Source organism: Telmatherina bonti (assembly GCF_933228915.1).
Source record: "Telmatherina bonti genome assembly, chromosome: 1".
NCBI lineage: Eukaryota > Metazoa > Chordata > Actinopteri > Atheriniformes > Telmatherinidae > Telmatherina > Telmatherina bonti.
Genome location: NC_136619.1, coordinates 21,019,171 through 21,033,828, shown reverse-complemented (window position 1 = coordinate 21,033,828; position 14,658 = coordinate 21,019,171). Strand labels below are relative to the sequence as shown.

General features: G+C 37.0%; 1 protein-coding gene across 1 annotated transcript in view; it reads left to right on the top strand.

The window, feature by feature from the left end:
- Positions 1 to 3,944: 3,944 nt before the first annotated feature.
- Positions 3,945 to 14,658, top strand: part of tspan15 (tetraspanin 15) — a gene marked incomplete at both ends in the record, with an annotated part of 36,278 nt that continues 25,564 nt past the window's right edge. The window contains one exon of the mRNA XM_079261374.1: positions 3,945 to 4,034. Within this exon, the coding sequence (XP_079117500.1) occupies positions 3,945 to 4,034 (90 nt within the window). The remainder of the gene's footprint in view (positions 4,035 to 14,658) is intronic.

Here is a 14,658-nt window from a genome sequence, read left to right as displayed (position 1 = left end):
TGTGATCTCCTGAGGCAAGGTGATGACTTTGAAATATAAAACTTTTCATAAAGAGACAATCCCGACTACCAGGATCTAAAAACAGACTGATATTCTGCTACGTCTACAAAAACTCCACCAAAAGATATTATCATATCATGGTAAAATTGTAACTTGTCTTGTTATAATCTCATGATGCAAATGACAAGAAGTTGTGTTGAACTTGAAACTGCTCAGATCTGCTGTACACTTCACTTGTGTAACTGGGTGAGCATTTTCTTATTCCTGCTGAAGAAGATGAGAAAAAAAATGAAAATGTGGAATAAATATAGAACCACCAAAACAACATAGGAGTGAATAATCATTTCACAGAACAGCCAACTAGACAGCCCTCTTTAGTTGGGCATGATAAGAGTGGCTAAATTAGATTGTGCTGAATGCGGTGCATAGACTAATATGATCCTCAGCTGTGTAAGATGATGTTTTGCATCAGTCTTGTAGTCTCAGCTTGTACACATATGGGGCTGCATTGAAAGTGACATGTTTTATTTGGATACAGTTTGTATTTAAAGTTGAAGTCTAGCACTAACTTAAGTAAAATAGCTTTGGTCAGGTGCAGTGTGTGTGTACATTATAATATATATATATATATATATATATATATATACACACACACACACACACACACACACACACACACACACACACACAGCGCAAAAAAATAAAGGGAACACTAAAGTAGCACACTGTAGATCTGAATGAATGAAATATTTTTATTAAATACTTTGTTCTTTCCATAGTTGAATGTGGTGACAAGATCACACAAAAAATTAAATGAAATTCAAATGTATCAACCCATGGAGGTCTGGATTTAGAGTTAGTGGAAACACACACTACAGGCTGATCCGACTTTGATGTAATGTCCTTTAAACAAGTCAAAATGAGGCTCAGCAGTGTGTGTGGCCTCTGCGTGCCTGAATGACCTCGCTACAACTCTTGGGCATGCTCCTGATGAGGTCGCAGATGTTCTCCTGAGGGATCTCCTCCCAGACCTGGACTAAAGCATCCACCAACGTCTGGACAGTCTGTGGTGCAACTTGGCGTTGGTGGATGGAGCGAGGCATGATGTGCCAGATGTGTTCAATTGGATTCAGGTCTGGGGAACAGGCGGGCCAATCCATAACATCAATGTCTTTGTGTTGCAAGAACTGCTGACACACTCCAGCCACATGAGGTCTAGCGTTGTCTTGCATTAGGAGGAACCCAGGGCCAACTGCACCAGGATATGGTCCCACAAGGGGTCTGAGGATCTCATCTCAGTACCTAATGGCAGTCAGGCTACCTCTGGCGAGCACATGGAGGGCTGTGCGACCCTCCAAAGAAATGCCACCCCACACCATTACTGACCCACTGCCAAACCAGTCATGCTGGAGGATGTTGCAGGCAGCAGAACGTTCTCCACGACGTCTGTAGACTCTGTCACATGTGCTCAGTGTGAACCTGCTTTCATCTGTGAAGAGCACAGGGCGCCAGTGGTAAATTTGCAAATCTTGGTGTTCTCTGGCAAATGCCAAACGTCCTGCACGGTGTTGGGCTGTAAGCACAACCCCCACCAGTGGACGTCGGGCCCTCATACCACCCTCATGGAGTCTGTTTCTGACTGTTTAAGCAGACACATGCACATTTAGGGCCTGCTGGAGCTCATTTTGCAGCACTCTGGCAGAACTCCTCCTGTTCCTTCTTGCACAAAGAAGGAGGTGGCGGTCCTGCTGCTGGGTTTTTGCCCTCCCACGGCCTCCTCCACATCTCCTGATGTGTTTGCCTGTCTCCTGGTAGCGTCTCCATGCTCTGGACACTACGCTGATAGACACAGCAAACCTTCTTGCCACAGCTCGCATTGATGTGCCATCCTGGATGAGCTGCACTACCTGAGCCACTTGTGTGGTTTGTAGACTCCGTCTCATGCTACCACTAGAGTGAAAGCATCACCAGCATTCAAAAATGACCAAAACATCAGCCAGAAAGCTTCGGAACTGAGAAGTGGTCTGTGGTCACCACCTGCAGAATCACTCCTTTACTGGGTGTGTCTTGCCAATTGCCTATAATTTCCACCTGTTGTCTATCCCATTTGCACAACAGCATGTGGACTTGATTGTCAATCAGTGTTGCTCCCTAAGTGGACAGTTCGATTTCACAGAAGTGTGGTTGACTTGGAGTTACATTGTGTTGTTTAAATGTTCCCTTTATTTGTTTGAGCAGTGTATATGTATATACATACATCTGACATTTTTATTAATTTACTTACTAATGTCTTTTTTAATTCAAAGCCTCGTTTACATCATCAGTATTTACAATTTTGCATTTTTTTTTCCTAGTGTGTTTATTCCTGCATATCATTTTTGTATTTCTGTATGTATTTCTGCCTCAATATAAGAGAGGGGAGTCGGTCTTTCAAGGAATGTTTTGGGGTCAGATACTGGCCTGTTGGTCAAACAACACTAAAGCCTGCTAAAAAAGCGAGTCCTGTTTTCTTGTTCTCCTGGCCCTGTGAAGAAAATCACGTCACTTTGTTTGCGCCAACATGGCTGAAAACAGTTCTGACTCGTCGGGTTGGCAGAACTTTCTTCAGAGGCTCCAAGAAGTTTTGTGTGATTGGTTGGGCATGCTTAATATGAGAAAGCATGAAGCGGACAGTTGCCGCTTCCACATGTTGACTGTTTTTATAATATAGTTGATCAAGGTGTTGAGAGTATGAACATTTTTACAATACGAGGCATTTAAACACACTGATCTAATCGTACACACAAAATGCCCTCCCTTGGATGAAGTTTCAGGTTTGTCATGTTGGACAGAAAAGCCAGCAGTAATACCTGTCCTGTTGCAAATTAAGCTTCTTATGGAGTATGAATTGACCAGACCAACAACAAATTTTATCTTGTTCTTGTGGCCTTTACTTCAATGCAGTTCAATTAAATTCAATGCAATTCTGCTTTATTTGTGCAGCGCCACTTCACAACAATGTCGTCCCAGGCCACTTTACAGACACATCAATTCAAGCCAATTCAGGCCTTGAGAGCAAGGACAATGTTCTCGTGAAGGATGTTTAAAACTTGTTAAATTCTACAGTCATTAAGCTGATACTTTTCTCCAAAGGGACTTACATATGAGAGTAATAGATAGGTGCTAATGGACTGCTGCCAGTCAAGTTGGATGCAGGTGTTGCCATTTAAGTGCTACATATTTTTTTGTTGTTGTTGTGTTTTTTTATGTTTGTCTGTTTGTGTTTTCCCCTCCCCACAATATTCCCTTTGTTAAAATACAAAGAATAAATCCCACAATATTTGTTCGGGATAACTGGACCAAGTTCTCCAACTCCTCTGACAAATACGGTAAAGTTAAACTAAGTGTGGAAGTGCTCCTTGAAGAGATGAGTCTTCAGCTTGCTCTTAAAAGTAGTTAGGAACTTAGATGTTTTGCATCTCAAAGTTCAATTTTTGCTCACTTTCACTATTTTATAATTTAGCTTGTTTGCTGACAAGATGATCACATACTCCTTCACAAATGTTAAGGATTCATCACTCATTAAGACCTATTGTCACTAATTTCCAAAGCAGTTCTTCAGTCATTTGCCGTGCTTCTCCTGTTTCCCTTGCTTGTAAAAATGGCTTCTCGACAGCCACCCCTTTATGAAGACTATTTCTGACGAGGCATCAATGAACAGAAGATGGACGGAATAAAGGAACTTTTGCATTTAATTTCTCGGGTATCCTGTCAGCTTTCAGATACAGTTTATCAAAAGAAAGAAAGTTCTCAGTCTGCTTTGATGGCACTTTGTTTATATCTCTGTCCATATCCCTCCCACTCATCGTCCGCATGTGCTTGCAGGTGTGGCGAAATAACAACGCGGAAGTGAGCTGATAACAGTCCCGCGACCTGCTGAAGTCAACAGTTTCTATACAGGCAGGATGGCTGGCGAGAGCGGTAGCAAATATTGTAAATCGTTTTCATATATATTCCTTAAATTCCTCCTGTTCTCCTATGCCTGCATCTGGTGGGTGAGTATCGACGTGTTTATGGTGAAAACACCGTGCGCTCTTTCTTTTGAATAGTCCGGTTGGTCGACTGGGGGTTGTGTGTGTGCGCATCATTTTCCGGGTGTTTTTTTTTTGTTTTGTTTTGTTTTTTTGTTTTTTTTTATAATACCCTCTTTCTTTGTTTGTTTGCTGTTTGTTAGAGGTTGTATATTTTTTGTTCAGTTTAATTTAAGAAAGTATTAGTTTTCTTATTTTATTTTTGCGTGGAGAATTTGATTTACGGCTGTCAAGCGACAGGTAGCCTTTACCTGTGGCGTAACGATAGTCCTGCCATAAAGTCGTTTAGGTGTGGCCACACTCCTCTCTGGGTTTGTTTGTTTTTTTTTAAAAATAATTTTATCTGATAGGCTACTACAGAGTAAATTCAGTAGTAAAGTAGAAGGAGGACAATTAACTGTCGCAAAGATAACATATGATTCCCTGTGGTCAGACTGCACCACAGTATGAATCATTTGATAAATCGGCACATGATCCATTCACATGTATTTGTTAAAAAAAACATTTAAGTTACATGACAATGCAAGATTCGTTGATTGTGTTACTAATGGTTCAGTAAAGTTAGCAAGATTGTTTTGCTTTGGAATTACCAGTTCAACCTGTTTCAAGACCCTTTAGTTCTTAGTGAACCATGCTGTAGATATTTCACAATTTGCAAATGTGTTTTTCTTCCAGATGCTGTTTGTTAGATGGGTTGTCATAACCTCTAACTTCTATCCCAAATATCCCATATGTACTTGTTGAAATATGGTGATTGGTTAATTGTTGGGCTGTGCATTCCTGGTTCTGGATAAGCATGTTGGACAGGTCAAAAAAATTAATCCAATCATCTCATTTTCTAACATGGCCAAAAGTCTGATCCCAGTATTGATCAGGCAATTTTGGCACTTTGTCCTTGGTGTCATTTAAAGAGGACAGCCACTGCTACTGTAATTCATGTTGTGCAGCGGCTCAGTCTAAATCTCATTGTTAATGCTACAACTGTCATTTCTCATTTTTTGTTTGATTTTTCTGTGTTCCTCGTCATTGTAAAAGCTTTTTTCTTTTCTCTTTTATACCTCTAGTCATTTCCTTTCACTGATGCAGACTGATAGCCAAATTTGTTTTCTGTTTACCAATCCCTTATAACCATAGTCTTCCAACTACTAATGGTGTGCAGATCAATACTGAAATATTAATATATCACTAGCTATTTGTATTTGTGAGTCAACTGTCATATTGACAGATTTATATTTTAATTATTTATGAAAAATATGTAGTTTATTACTAACAGGAACACAGTGGAAAGTAACTATACTGTCATTAGCTTCTCTAAATCATATACAATTGAATGAACTAGCCTACTTCATTTGCCTACCATAGTCATATCTGATTAGAAGCAGAGTTTAGTGTCACGTCAGAGCTCCTCACATACTTGCTCAGTTCAGAGCAAAGTCAATTTATGAGCTATTTCAGCTCCACTAGATGCAACGTCCATCTATGTGACATGTATGGGAAGATTAAATTATGTATCTGACATCTATATATGTGTATGTAGAAAGTTGTAAATATTCTGAAATGTAGAAAAAATGTGCTTGATATGAGAAAAGTGAGATAAATAATGAAAATGTGTCTGCAAAAACTTCAATGTTGAATTTTTACACTGGGTACCTCATTAGAATGATGCAAAATCTGTCATGAAAGAGTTCAGTGAACTTATTTTTAAATTGAATGTTAGTCTTACTAATAGGATTCCACAATTCCTGCAATAAACAGCTGGAAATATGTTGGAAGTACTGAAAAACAATTGTGAAGCAGCTTTTGCACTCGGTGGTGAGTTATTGGAAAGTTTGTATTGCTTGAATACTTAATGTATTTTTGAAAAGTCAGTATCTTAATTTTTTTTAAAAGTTTTACTCCGTTTTCTACTGCTGCTAATGAAAATTGGTTTTAGGACTATTATTTTTTCTTAGTCTCCTTCTTTAGATTGTAATAAATACCTCTTTGAGTCATTTTCACCATCGTCTCTCTGTTCTGTAAGACAGGATGTGCATGTGCTGGATATCAGCTGCTGAGGATGTAAACAGTGTACAGTGGAGGAACAGGAACAATGTCCAGAAGGTGATGAGTAATTTCCTGCTTAATGTGGGTAAAGATTTAAGTTGCACAAGGACAGTTGCTAACTGTGAACGAATGTGTAACTGTTAAGGCTCAAACAGAAAGTAAAACAAAGTGTGACAATGAAAAAAGCACCCACAGTTATGTGTCACAGTCTGTGTAAGTTGTTTGATTTAAATTCTTATTCCACAACCGTGCAAATTGGCATTATGTGAACGGTGTGCTATGAGGGCACAGTAGAGGATGAACACATTATAGAAGTCTGAGTGGATTTTTCTTGTTGCCACTATTGTCCTCTAAAACCAGTGCCAAATAGTTTGTTCTTGAAATTAATTTTTATTGCAAATGCACCTTTTAAATAAATGAAAATATCTTTCTCATTTTGTTCTTTCTCCAAACCCCATGTATGTAGTTTTTTTTTTTTTGTTTTTTTTGTTTTTTTTAAAGCAGCTTCATGATTCTTTCTGTTTTAGCTTGTTTTTATTCACTCAGGTTGAATGCTACTGGCTCATACTTCCACACACACACTTCCCATGCATGACTTTGTTTAAGTCAGGTCTTTGACTTTTGACCTCTGGGCATCTGTAATTGCCTACAGTTTTAGAACTATGGGAATCATTACATATTCAGGCTTTCATGTTCTTGCAACCTTTGCTTCCATTATATACCTAATTAGCTTCTTAGCTTCAACAAGGCCAACAAACTTGTAGACAGAGAAAATGACCTTTTTTTCTTTCTGTAATCCCAATAGATCTTATCTGATAGGAAGACTTTGATCAAACTATTGACTGATACTGTACATGTACACATTAATGTAATTAGTCTGTCATACTCACATGAATAGTTTTCTACATTCAGTAGTTGCTGTCGCCATGTTAAGATTTGCTATGATCTTAGACTGTTTGCTGCTATCTAAACCAAAACATCTGACAAGAATTTAAGAAATTTCAGACAGTGACACAAGATGAAAGGTTAATGGATCTCACTGTGTGCACATTTCTGAAGCAAGTGTGTATTCTGGCCCTGGCCTCTCAACCATTTGGGGCTGAAAACTCTAGTGAAACCAATAATTTTGTTGCAGAGATGGTCAACAGCAAATGGACGAAGGCAGCTTCTAGTCCCATATTTACAACGCAGACTTGTTAACTAATAGATTTACTGTCTGTGTGTGTCTTCTACTTTTAAACTACATTTTAAGAGGCTCATAGGCCTAAAGAATGTTGTTTATCTTGTCCTTGCTACTCAATACTTACAGCTATTTGGGAAAAAAAAAAAAAAAGTAGAAAACAGAGTGTAGTTCCAATACACATACAAAAACAAAAACTCCATACACTTTTTTAAAACATAAATATAGAGGTTTACCATCAAAATTCAAGAAAAAAGGAAAATAGTAGTAAAACTCATAAAGAAGGATTGATGGCTAAGGATGTTTTTTCTTTATACATGTTAGGTTTGCTCATCTCTTTGTGAATAAACATGTATAATATGAATGAACACTTGTCATCGTAAAAGTTTCATTTAGATTCTATCAGATATGATAAGACACTATCCAGTTTTTCCATGCCCACGTCTATCTTCCTTTTAGTCTTGCAGTAATATTTACCTCAGCCAAGGAGGTTATGTTTTTATCTGTTCGTCTGTTTGTTTGTGTTCAAGATAACTCAAAAAGTTACAGATGTTCATGAAATTTTCAGGAGTTGTTGGAAATGTGAAAAGGACGAACTGATTTGATTTTTGTGGTAATCCAGATCATTGTTTGGATCCAGGAATTTTTTAAAAGGTTTTTGCAGAGGTTTGTGCTCTCTGAGTGCTTTTCTTATGTTTCACTTTCTTCAGTCTTTGTATCTATTGCTCCAATGTTGGTGAATATGGTTTAAGCCAGTTCACAGTAAGTAGTCTATTAGCAGTCAGTAACAAAGCTTTCAGCCTAAACATTTTGTTTTTTTCCTCAACTTGTCTGAGCGAAAGACAAAATCACGTGGTATATTTCTATAGAAGCTTTGATGTTTCGTATAGTCTTCATCCCTTCACTGACTTTTGTCCAATGTTCTTGTAAGTTTGGACAGTCCCAGGAAACACTGACAGCTATTCAATTTACTCTTTTTTCTATATATTTTCATGTCTGTTCTTAAATTCCCCCTTTATATCAGCATTATAACACTTTGCTTTTTGAAAAGAGCTGCGTGAATCTAATTATTATTATTATTATTATTATTATTATTATTATTATTATTATTGCTATTAACCATTTTGACCTATTTTTTTTATCATACTAAACAAAGGTTAGCTAGTTAATATATAGTAGGTATTCTAGTAGGATAAAATCTTTAAATATGAGATTCTCGTCTCAACTGGGAAGAGAACCAAGATGGTGATAATGCACATAATCTTGAAACTTATTTACCTCAGAGCAGCTCAGTCTGTCCTCCTGATGACTATATGATTGTTGTGAGACAGAAGAAGAACAGATACTTTGCATCACATTAAATTTAGACTGTTTAACTAATTATAAAGCTAAGAATGTTAAATTATAGAATTTATTGGCAAGAAATCTGATATTACTAAAGTGCATGGATAAAAGTTATTGTGTGCGCATGGTGTCTAATTTATTTTCCATGTCCAATAGGTTTTGTGCTTTTGGAAGCTCTCATGTATGTGCTGTATTAGCTGTAAATGTAACCCTAAGGGGTCGTAATGCATTTTACAGTTCATAATTTAATCTATTGTATTTGAACTACATTAAATCATATTGTCTGTTTAAATAAATTGAAATGGTAGATAAGAAAGTAGAAGTTAACAAGCTTTTGTCATTGTTATATGTATATAATATTAAAAAAAAAAAGGCAATGAACGCTAGTTGAAAAAGCCTCTGTAAAATTTTTCTTTGGTTCCCTAGAGACCTTAGAATCACCTCAGTGTGTGAAGCATTGCTATTCTGTCTTCAGTTTCTCTGTAGAGAACTTCTACATGTAGCTTATGCTTTGTAAATGTGTGCATGTTAAAGATACACTACATAATTTTTGCCATTATATATGTGATGTGTTGTTTTTCTATTTAACTGTTACAATGATAATTTCAAAGAAAAAATTATGAGAATCTAAATTACTCGCTTTAAAATTCCAAGATTTTTATTGTCTCTTATTTCTGTTAAAATGAGGCTAAAGGGACCAGCATTGTCCCTGATTTTTACCTATGTTGTTGATAGAAATTAGAATCTGTCTGTATTTGTCTGACTGGTCTTTTCTTGGTGATGTGAGAGTGAATTTGTGGTACGTCAGCCAGCAGCAGGTCACCATAACAGACGGCAAACAGTGACATGTAAGGAAAAAACATCATGGTGAATTATAAACAGTGTTGGACCTCTGGAATACTTATGTTAAACACACCTTTTCTTTCCTTCCACTCAACTTGCACACGTATGTCCTCTTCCTCTTTTACACGTTAGACATCAGTTTCCTGTGCTACCACCAGATATTTGATTATCTCAAAAGTTATATCTTGAAATTTCAGAAAACTTTTAACTTGACTCTTAATTTCTAATCTGATACCAGTGTAACCAGCTGCTGTCCATTTGAAAGGACTAAAGCTGTCAACATAAATTCATTACATGAAATCAATTTAATTTATGATACGGGCTGCATGGTTGTGTGGTGTTAAGCACAGTAAGAATGTTGCTGGCTCGAACAGTGGCCTTTCTGTGTGGCGTTTGCATGTTCTGTCCATGTATGCGTGGGTTCTCTCCAGGTACACGGACTTCCTCCCACTGTCCAAATACGTGCATGTTAGGTTATTGGGTTACTCTAAATTGTCTTTATATTATTATAAACTGAAATGTAAGCTTGAAAGGTTTTGTCTCTGTGTTGGCCCTGTGATGGTCTGGCCCAGTGATTGCCAGGATAGGCTCTAGCTTAAAAAAGACATGTATGTTCAATTAACTTGGTGTTAACTTGGTGGCCCTGCGATGGACTGGCGAGCTGTCCAGGGTGTACCCTGCCTGTCGCCCAAAGCCAGCTGGGATAAGCTCCCCGCGACCCTGAATTGGAATAAGCGGTTCAGAAATGAATGATTGAATGAATGAATGAATGAATGAATGTTCTCAGGAACCCCTTCCTTGCATGACTACCCCCGCCAAGGAGGTTATGTTTTTACCGGTAGTTATCTGTTTCTGTGTTTGTTTGTGTTTAAGATAACTCAGTAGGTTATGGACTAATTTAATGAAATTTTCAGGAGCTGTTGGAAATATGAAAAGAAGAACTAATTTAATTAGAGGGGTGATCCAGATCACTGTTTTGATCCTGAATATTTTTTTTATTTTTTTTTTGTAGAACTGTGGCAGTTTGTACTCTTCAGTGCTTTGCTAGTTTAGACATGTTAACTATATAGTACTATATTTCATTCAGGTGTGTTAAAGTAGGGTTACCTATATAAGGGGTCCAGAAGACCGGAACTGCGAAACACCCTAGGAGTGAATGTGAGCATGAATGGTTGTTCATCTCTCTGTGTTGGCCTTGTGATGGACTGGTGACATGTACCCTGCCTTTCACCTGCTTATAGCCGGGATAGGCTCCAGCTAAACAGCATAGACAATGGAATGAATGAATGAACGAATGAATGAATGCATAAGTAAAATTCATGAAGTGGACTTGGCTTAGTTTTTATCCAGCCAACACGTTTGCTTTACTCTATGTAAGATATACTCTGTATTTTAATGCATGCAGTTGCAACAGAGCTGCTCTTATTTACATAATGCTTTTCTTTTACAATGGAACAAATATTTCATAGTGACTGACTTAGATGTGTCTCAGGCATTCTCTATATCTCAGCTATATTACTGCTCTGTGCAGCTATAATTTCCCCTTTTTTAAATTTTTTTTATAGCATGTTCTGATAAAATCTGATAAAGACAAAAACTGTCCAGTGGCTTTGTTTTTATTTACATATACAGTGATTAATGAGAAAATGAAGCCAGAAAATGTTTTTAACACAACTGACATTAGATTAAAAAAAAAAAAAAAAACATGAGAAAATCCATCATTCACATGTCAGCTGCTAACATTCAGTGTTTTTAAAGTGCCACACCTCTCAGTCATTGACCAAAACACCAAAACATATGCTTAAAGCAAGAGGCATGGCTCATATGGCAGAACAGGTAAATAAAATGTTTTGATAAATTTGCCAATAGGTGTTTTCCCTCTTTTTTCCCCTTTTTTTATGTCAATGTGGCCATTATAGATTTATTGTCATGATAGGAGATGAGACACAAAATGATCAAAACGGTACTAAAGGAGTTGGAGTTAGCAATGTTGCTTTACAGAATAAAACAACAAAATGTCCAAGTAACTCAGAAACAGCCAGTCAAAAGAAATTCAAACACAAAGCTGGCCTTCAAAGCTATAAAACTTTACAAAAAGAAGCAGTACCAATAACTGTCTAATAAAAAAAAATATACAAAACTGATATTCATCTCTAGATATTTACCTCTACACAACTATCCCAATTCTAATCTAACTCCACAAAAACCATATAACAAAACCTAGCGGTTGTAAATGAACTCAAACCCAAGTAGTTTTAACACCACTGGTTAATCAAAACAATAAGACCAAGCAATTACAAACAAAATGAACTAAACTGTCTGAAACAAACCTGGGGTGTCACTATTCACACAGAATTCACACGCTAGTTGAAGTCTTACAAAGCAACCTACAGATATTGAATTAATTGACTGCAGATGCCTTTTATTTCCAGGTGGTAGGCAGAACCAGTAGTGATTGAACTACAAATTATCCAATAGGGAGAGAGTAGATGAAAGCGTGAAAGGTCAACACAATTCCAAGCAGGAGATGGCGAGCAGGGATTTGCATGTGGAACATGCAAATCTTCATGCCTTAAGCTATGAGGCAATGATAAGGCAGTCGTAACAGTGTTTTTCTTCCTAAGATGATAAATCCATTCATTCAGTACATGTTGAGGTGAACAGTTGTACTTGATAAAATGTCTCTTGCACAAACAGTGTGCTAGTACAAAGTAGACACAGCATTAGAAATTTGTAGAATTGTGGCACCATGCTAACGTTCTGAGCTACACCCACCTCAAATTGAGTTATGACTACATTAGCCAAATATTTTAGCCTAATCAGTTAACATAAGCTCTGTGAATATTGTGTGTGCACATTTGTGATGGTTGCACAGTGCTGTCATGCAACCATTGCTGCTCACAAACAGCTTACAACCTGACTTTCTCACCTGGAATTCTGTTCACTGATCCCAATAACTTATTTGTAGTTGTAGTTTCTTGTTGTTGTCGTAGCAACAGTGAGGATAGAAAGCTGGGAGAAATTCCAGACTCTTTTTAATACGTAATTTCAAGACATTATATAAAATTAATTCATCAGCCATATAAATGGACCGCACCCTGATAACTCAATTTCACTTTATTATGGCCCGGATGTTTCAGACAGAGCACTTCCTCGATTCTTCCATTTCTGTTCAGTTATTGAGGTTCAGAACCCTGTGTAGCCACGTATTGTGTTAGATTAATTCCTCACCATGACAGCATACGTACTTGTGCATTCCATAAATGAATGGATCTGCAGTTCTGCCACTTGTGATCATTATTATCAAAATAATTCTTTCAGATGCACTCCTAGTGGAGCTAAACAGACTTAAAAACAAGTCAAGAACAACTTTATTTTCTTCACCAAAAGGATGCATCTGTCCCTACAAGCCTCTCTCCGCAGTGTTTGTCCCACAATACCCTTTTGACTGAATGGGCAGACTGATTTGTAAGAGAGCTGATCGTTTAGGAAGTAATGCTCATACATTCGATCTCTTATCCAGAACATAACCTGCTCCAGAGCAGGTTACCTGTTCACCAAAATTAGAAAACCCCAGGTTAACACTGAATTTACCTCCTATAAGAGAAAATCCAGCTTTGTATTACAGGTTTCAGGATCACTCTGCTCAAACATGAAAATCTTCTCACACTGCTTTTCTTTTATGACTGGTCCTTAGAGGACTTTCACAGTGAATCCTTTCCCTCCATCTCCTATTTGCTACATCCTAATCAAACATTTTCATCAGTTGTTTGGTGCAGAGGAAATGGCACTGGTAATTGTCGACATAAAGGAGTCATGAAGTCATGAAATGAAGGTACCAACAGTTCAGTCACTTAATTATATGTTAGGTTATTCATCAAATTCACTAAGTTTAACAGTGACTTCTAAAACCGACTTCTTAGCTATAAATTGATACATTCTTTTGTGGCTTTTGCTCATTGGACCATATTTACAAATTTACTGTACAATCAGAAAAAGTCACAAAACTATCAGCGGGTTTTGTCAAAGTAAACTAGTTTGCATTTTAAAGTAGTATTTACCAAAAATCCCTGTAAACCAGCCTAACGTAATTCTCTGGTTGAAACATCAGCAGCTTGTTATCATCTTGTGATTTATGGCCGCAATCAAATCTGCACTTAGTCTCGTACCTTTATATTTGTCTTGATCTTATCATCTGCACAGATGGGGTTATTTAAATTTGTAGTTGTGTCTTCATCCTCCACAGCATACAGCGATAAGGAGCAGAATGTGCTGCAAATGCCTTCTCTATCCTTTTAGCTGCCAAGCAGCCTTCATGGAAAAAGTGTGTTTTTTGTTTGTAAGTACCTGATATAAAACATGTAACAAAGTAAGATGAAAAAAAATGCTTAATCGTGGCCATATCTTCTACTGCACTAAATGTAGCTTTAGGGATGCTTCTTGCTTTTAATAGCAAATATTTCATCAAGTCATGGTATAGAATAAAAATGACAATGGAGTTTGAAAATGATTATACTAGACCTATTGTGTCTTTCTAATCTCTATTCTTCTTCTTCTTCTTCTTCTTAATCTTATTCTTCTACCCAAATCTTTAATCATTAGAGCTTTCAGAAGTAGATCTAATTTGTCTCAAGTTTTTCTGTGTACAAGTGCTGGAAGCATTTTATACCTGTAAATTTTAGCAGCAAAGATTTGTGACTACACTCTCCCTGACAGTTCTTGACTAGTCATGTTGGATGAGATTCTTTTTCCTGTGACATTTTGGTGAGATGACCCTTTGCTCTTACTTCTCCCCTAATATTATCGCTGTCAGACTTTGACAGGTGCAGTGGCTCAACAAATAGTTGCTGCCAAATGATAATTTGATTTCATTAACCTTTTGAATAAGCATCACATTAACATTTTTTATTTTTACATAAAAGAGCCTTGACAGTATGTGTTGTTCAGTTTGCTGGGAGCAGTATAAGATGGTTCAGAGGTTCTTATGTTTCTAAATAATAAACTATATTAATGCTTTTTTAAATAGATATTACAGCTGAGGCGAAAAAATAAATGGAAAAAAAAAGTGTTTTGCTACAGTTGTAATATAATTTATAGTTATTGATCAGTTTTTTTATTTTCTGTGATTTGATATTTGATAGTATGGTGCTTCAGCCAGACCATCATCTTTGGTGATTA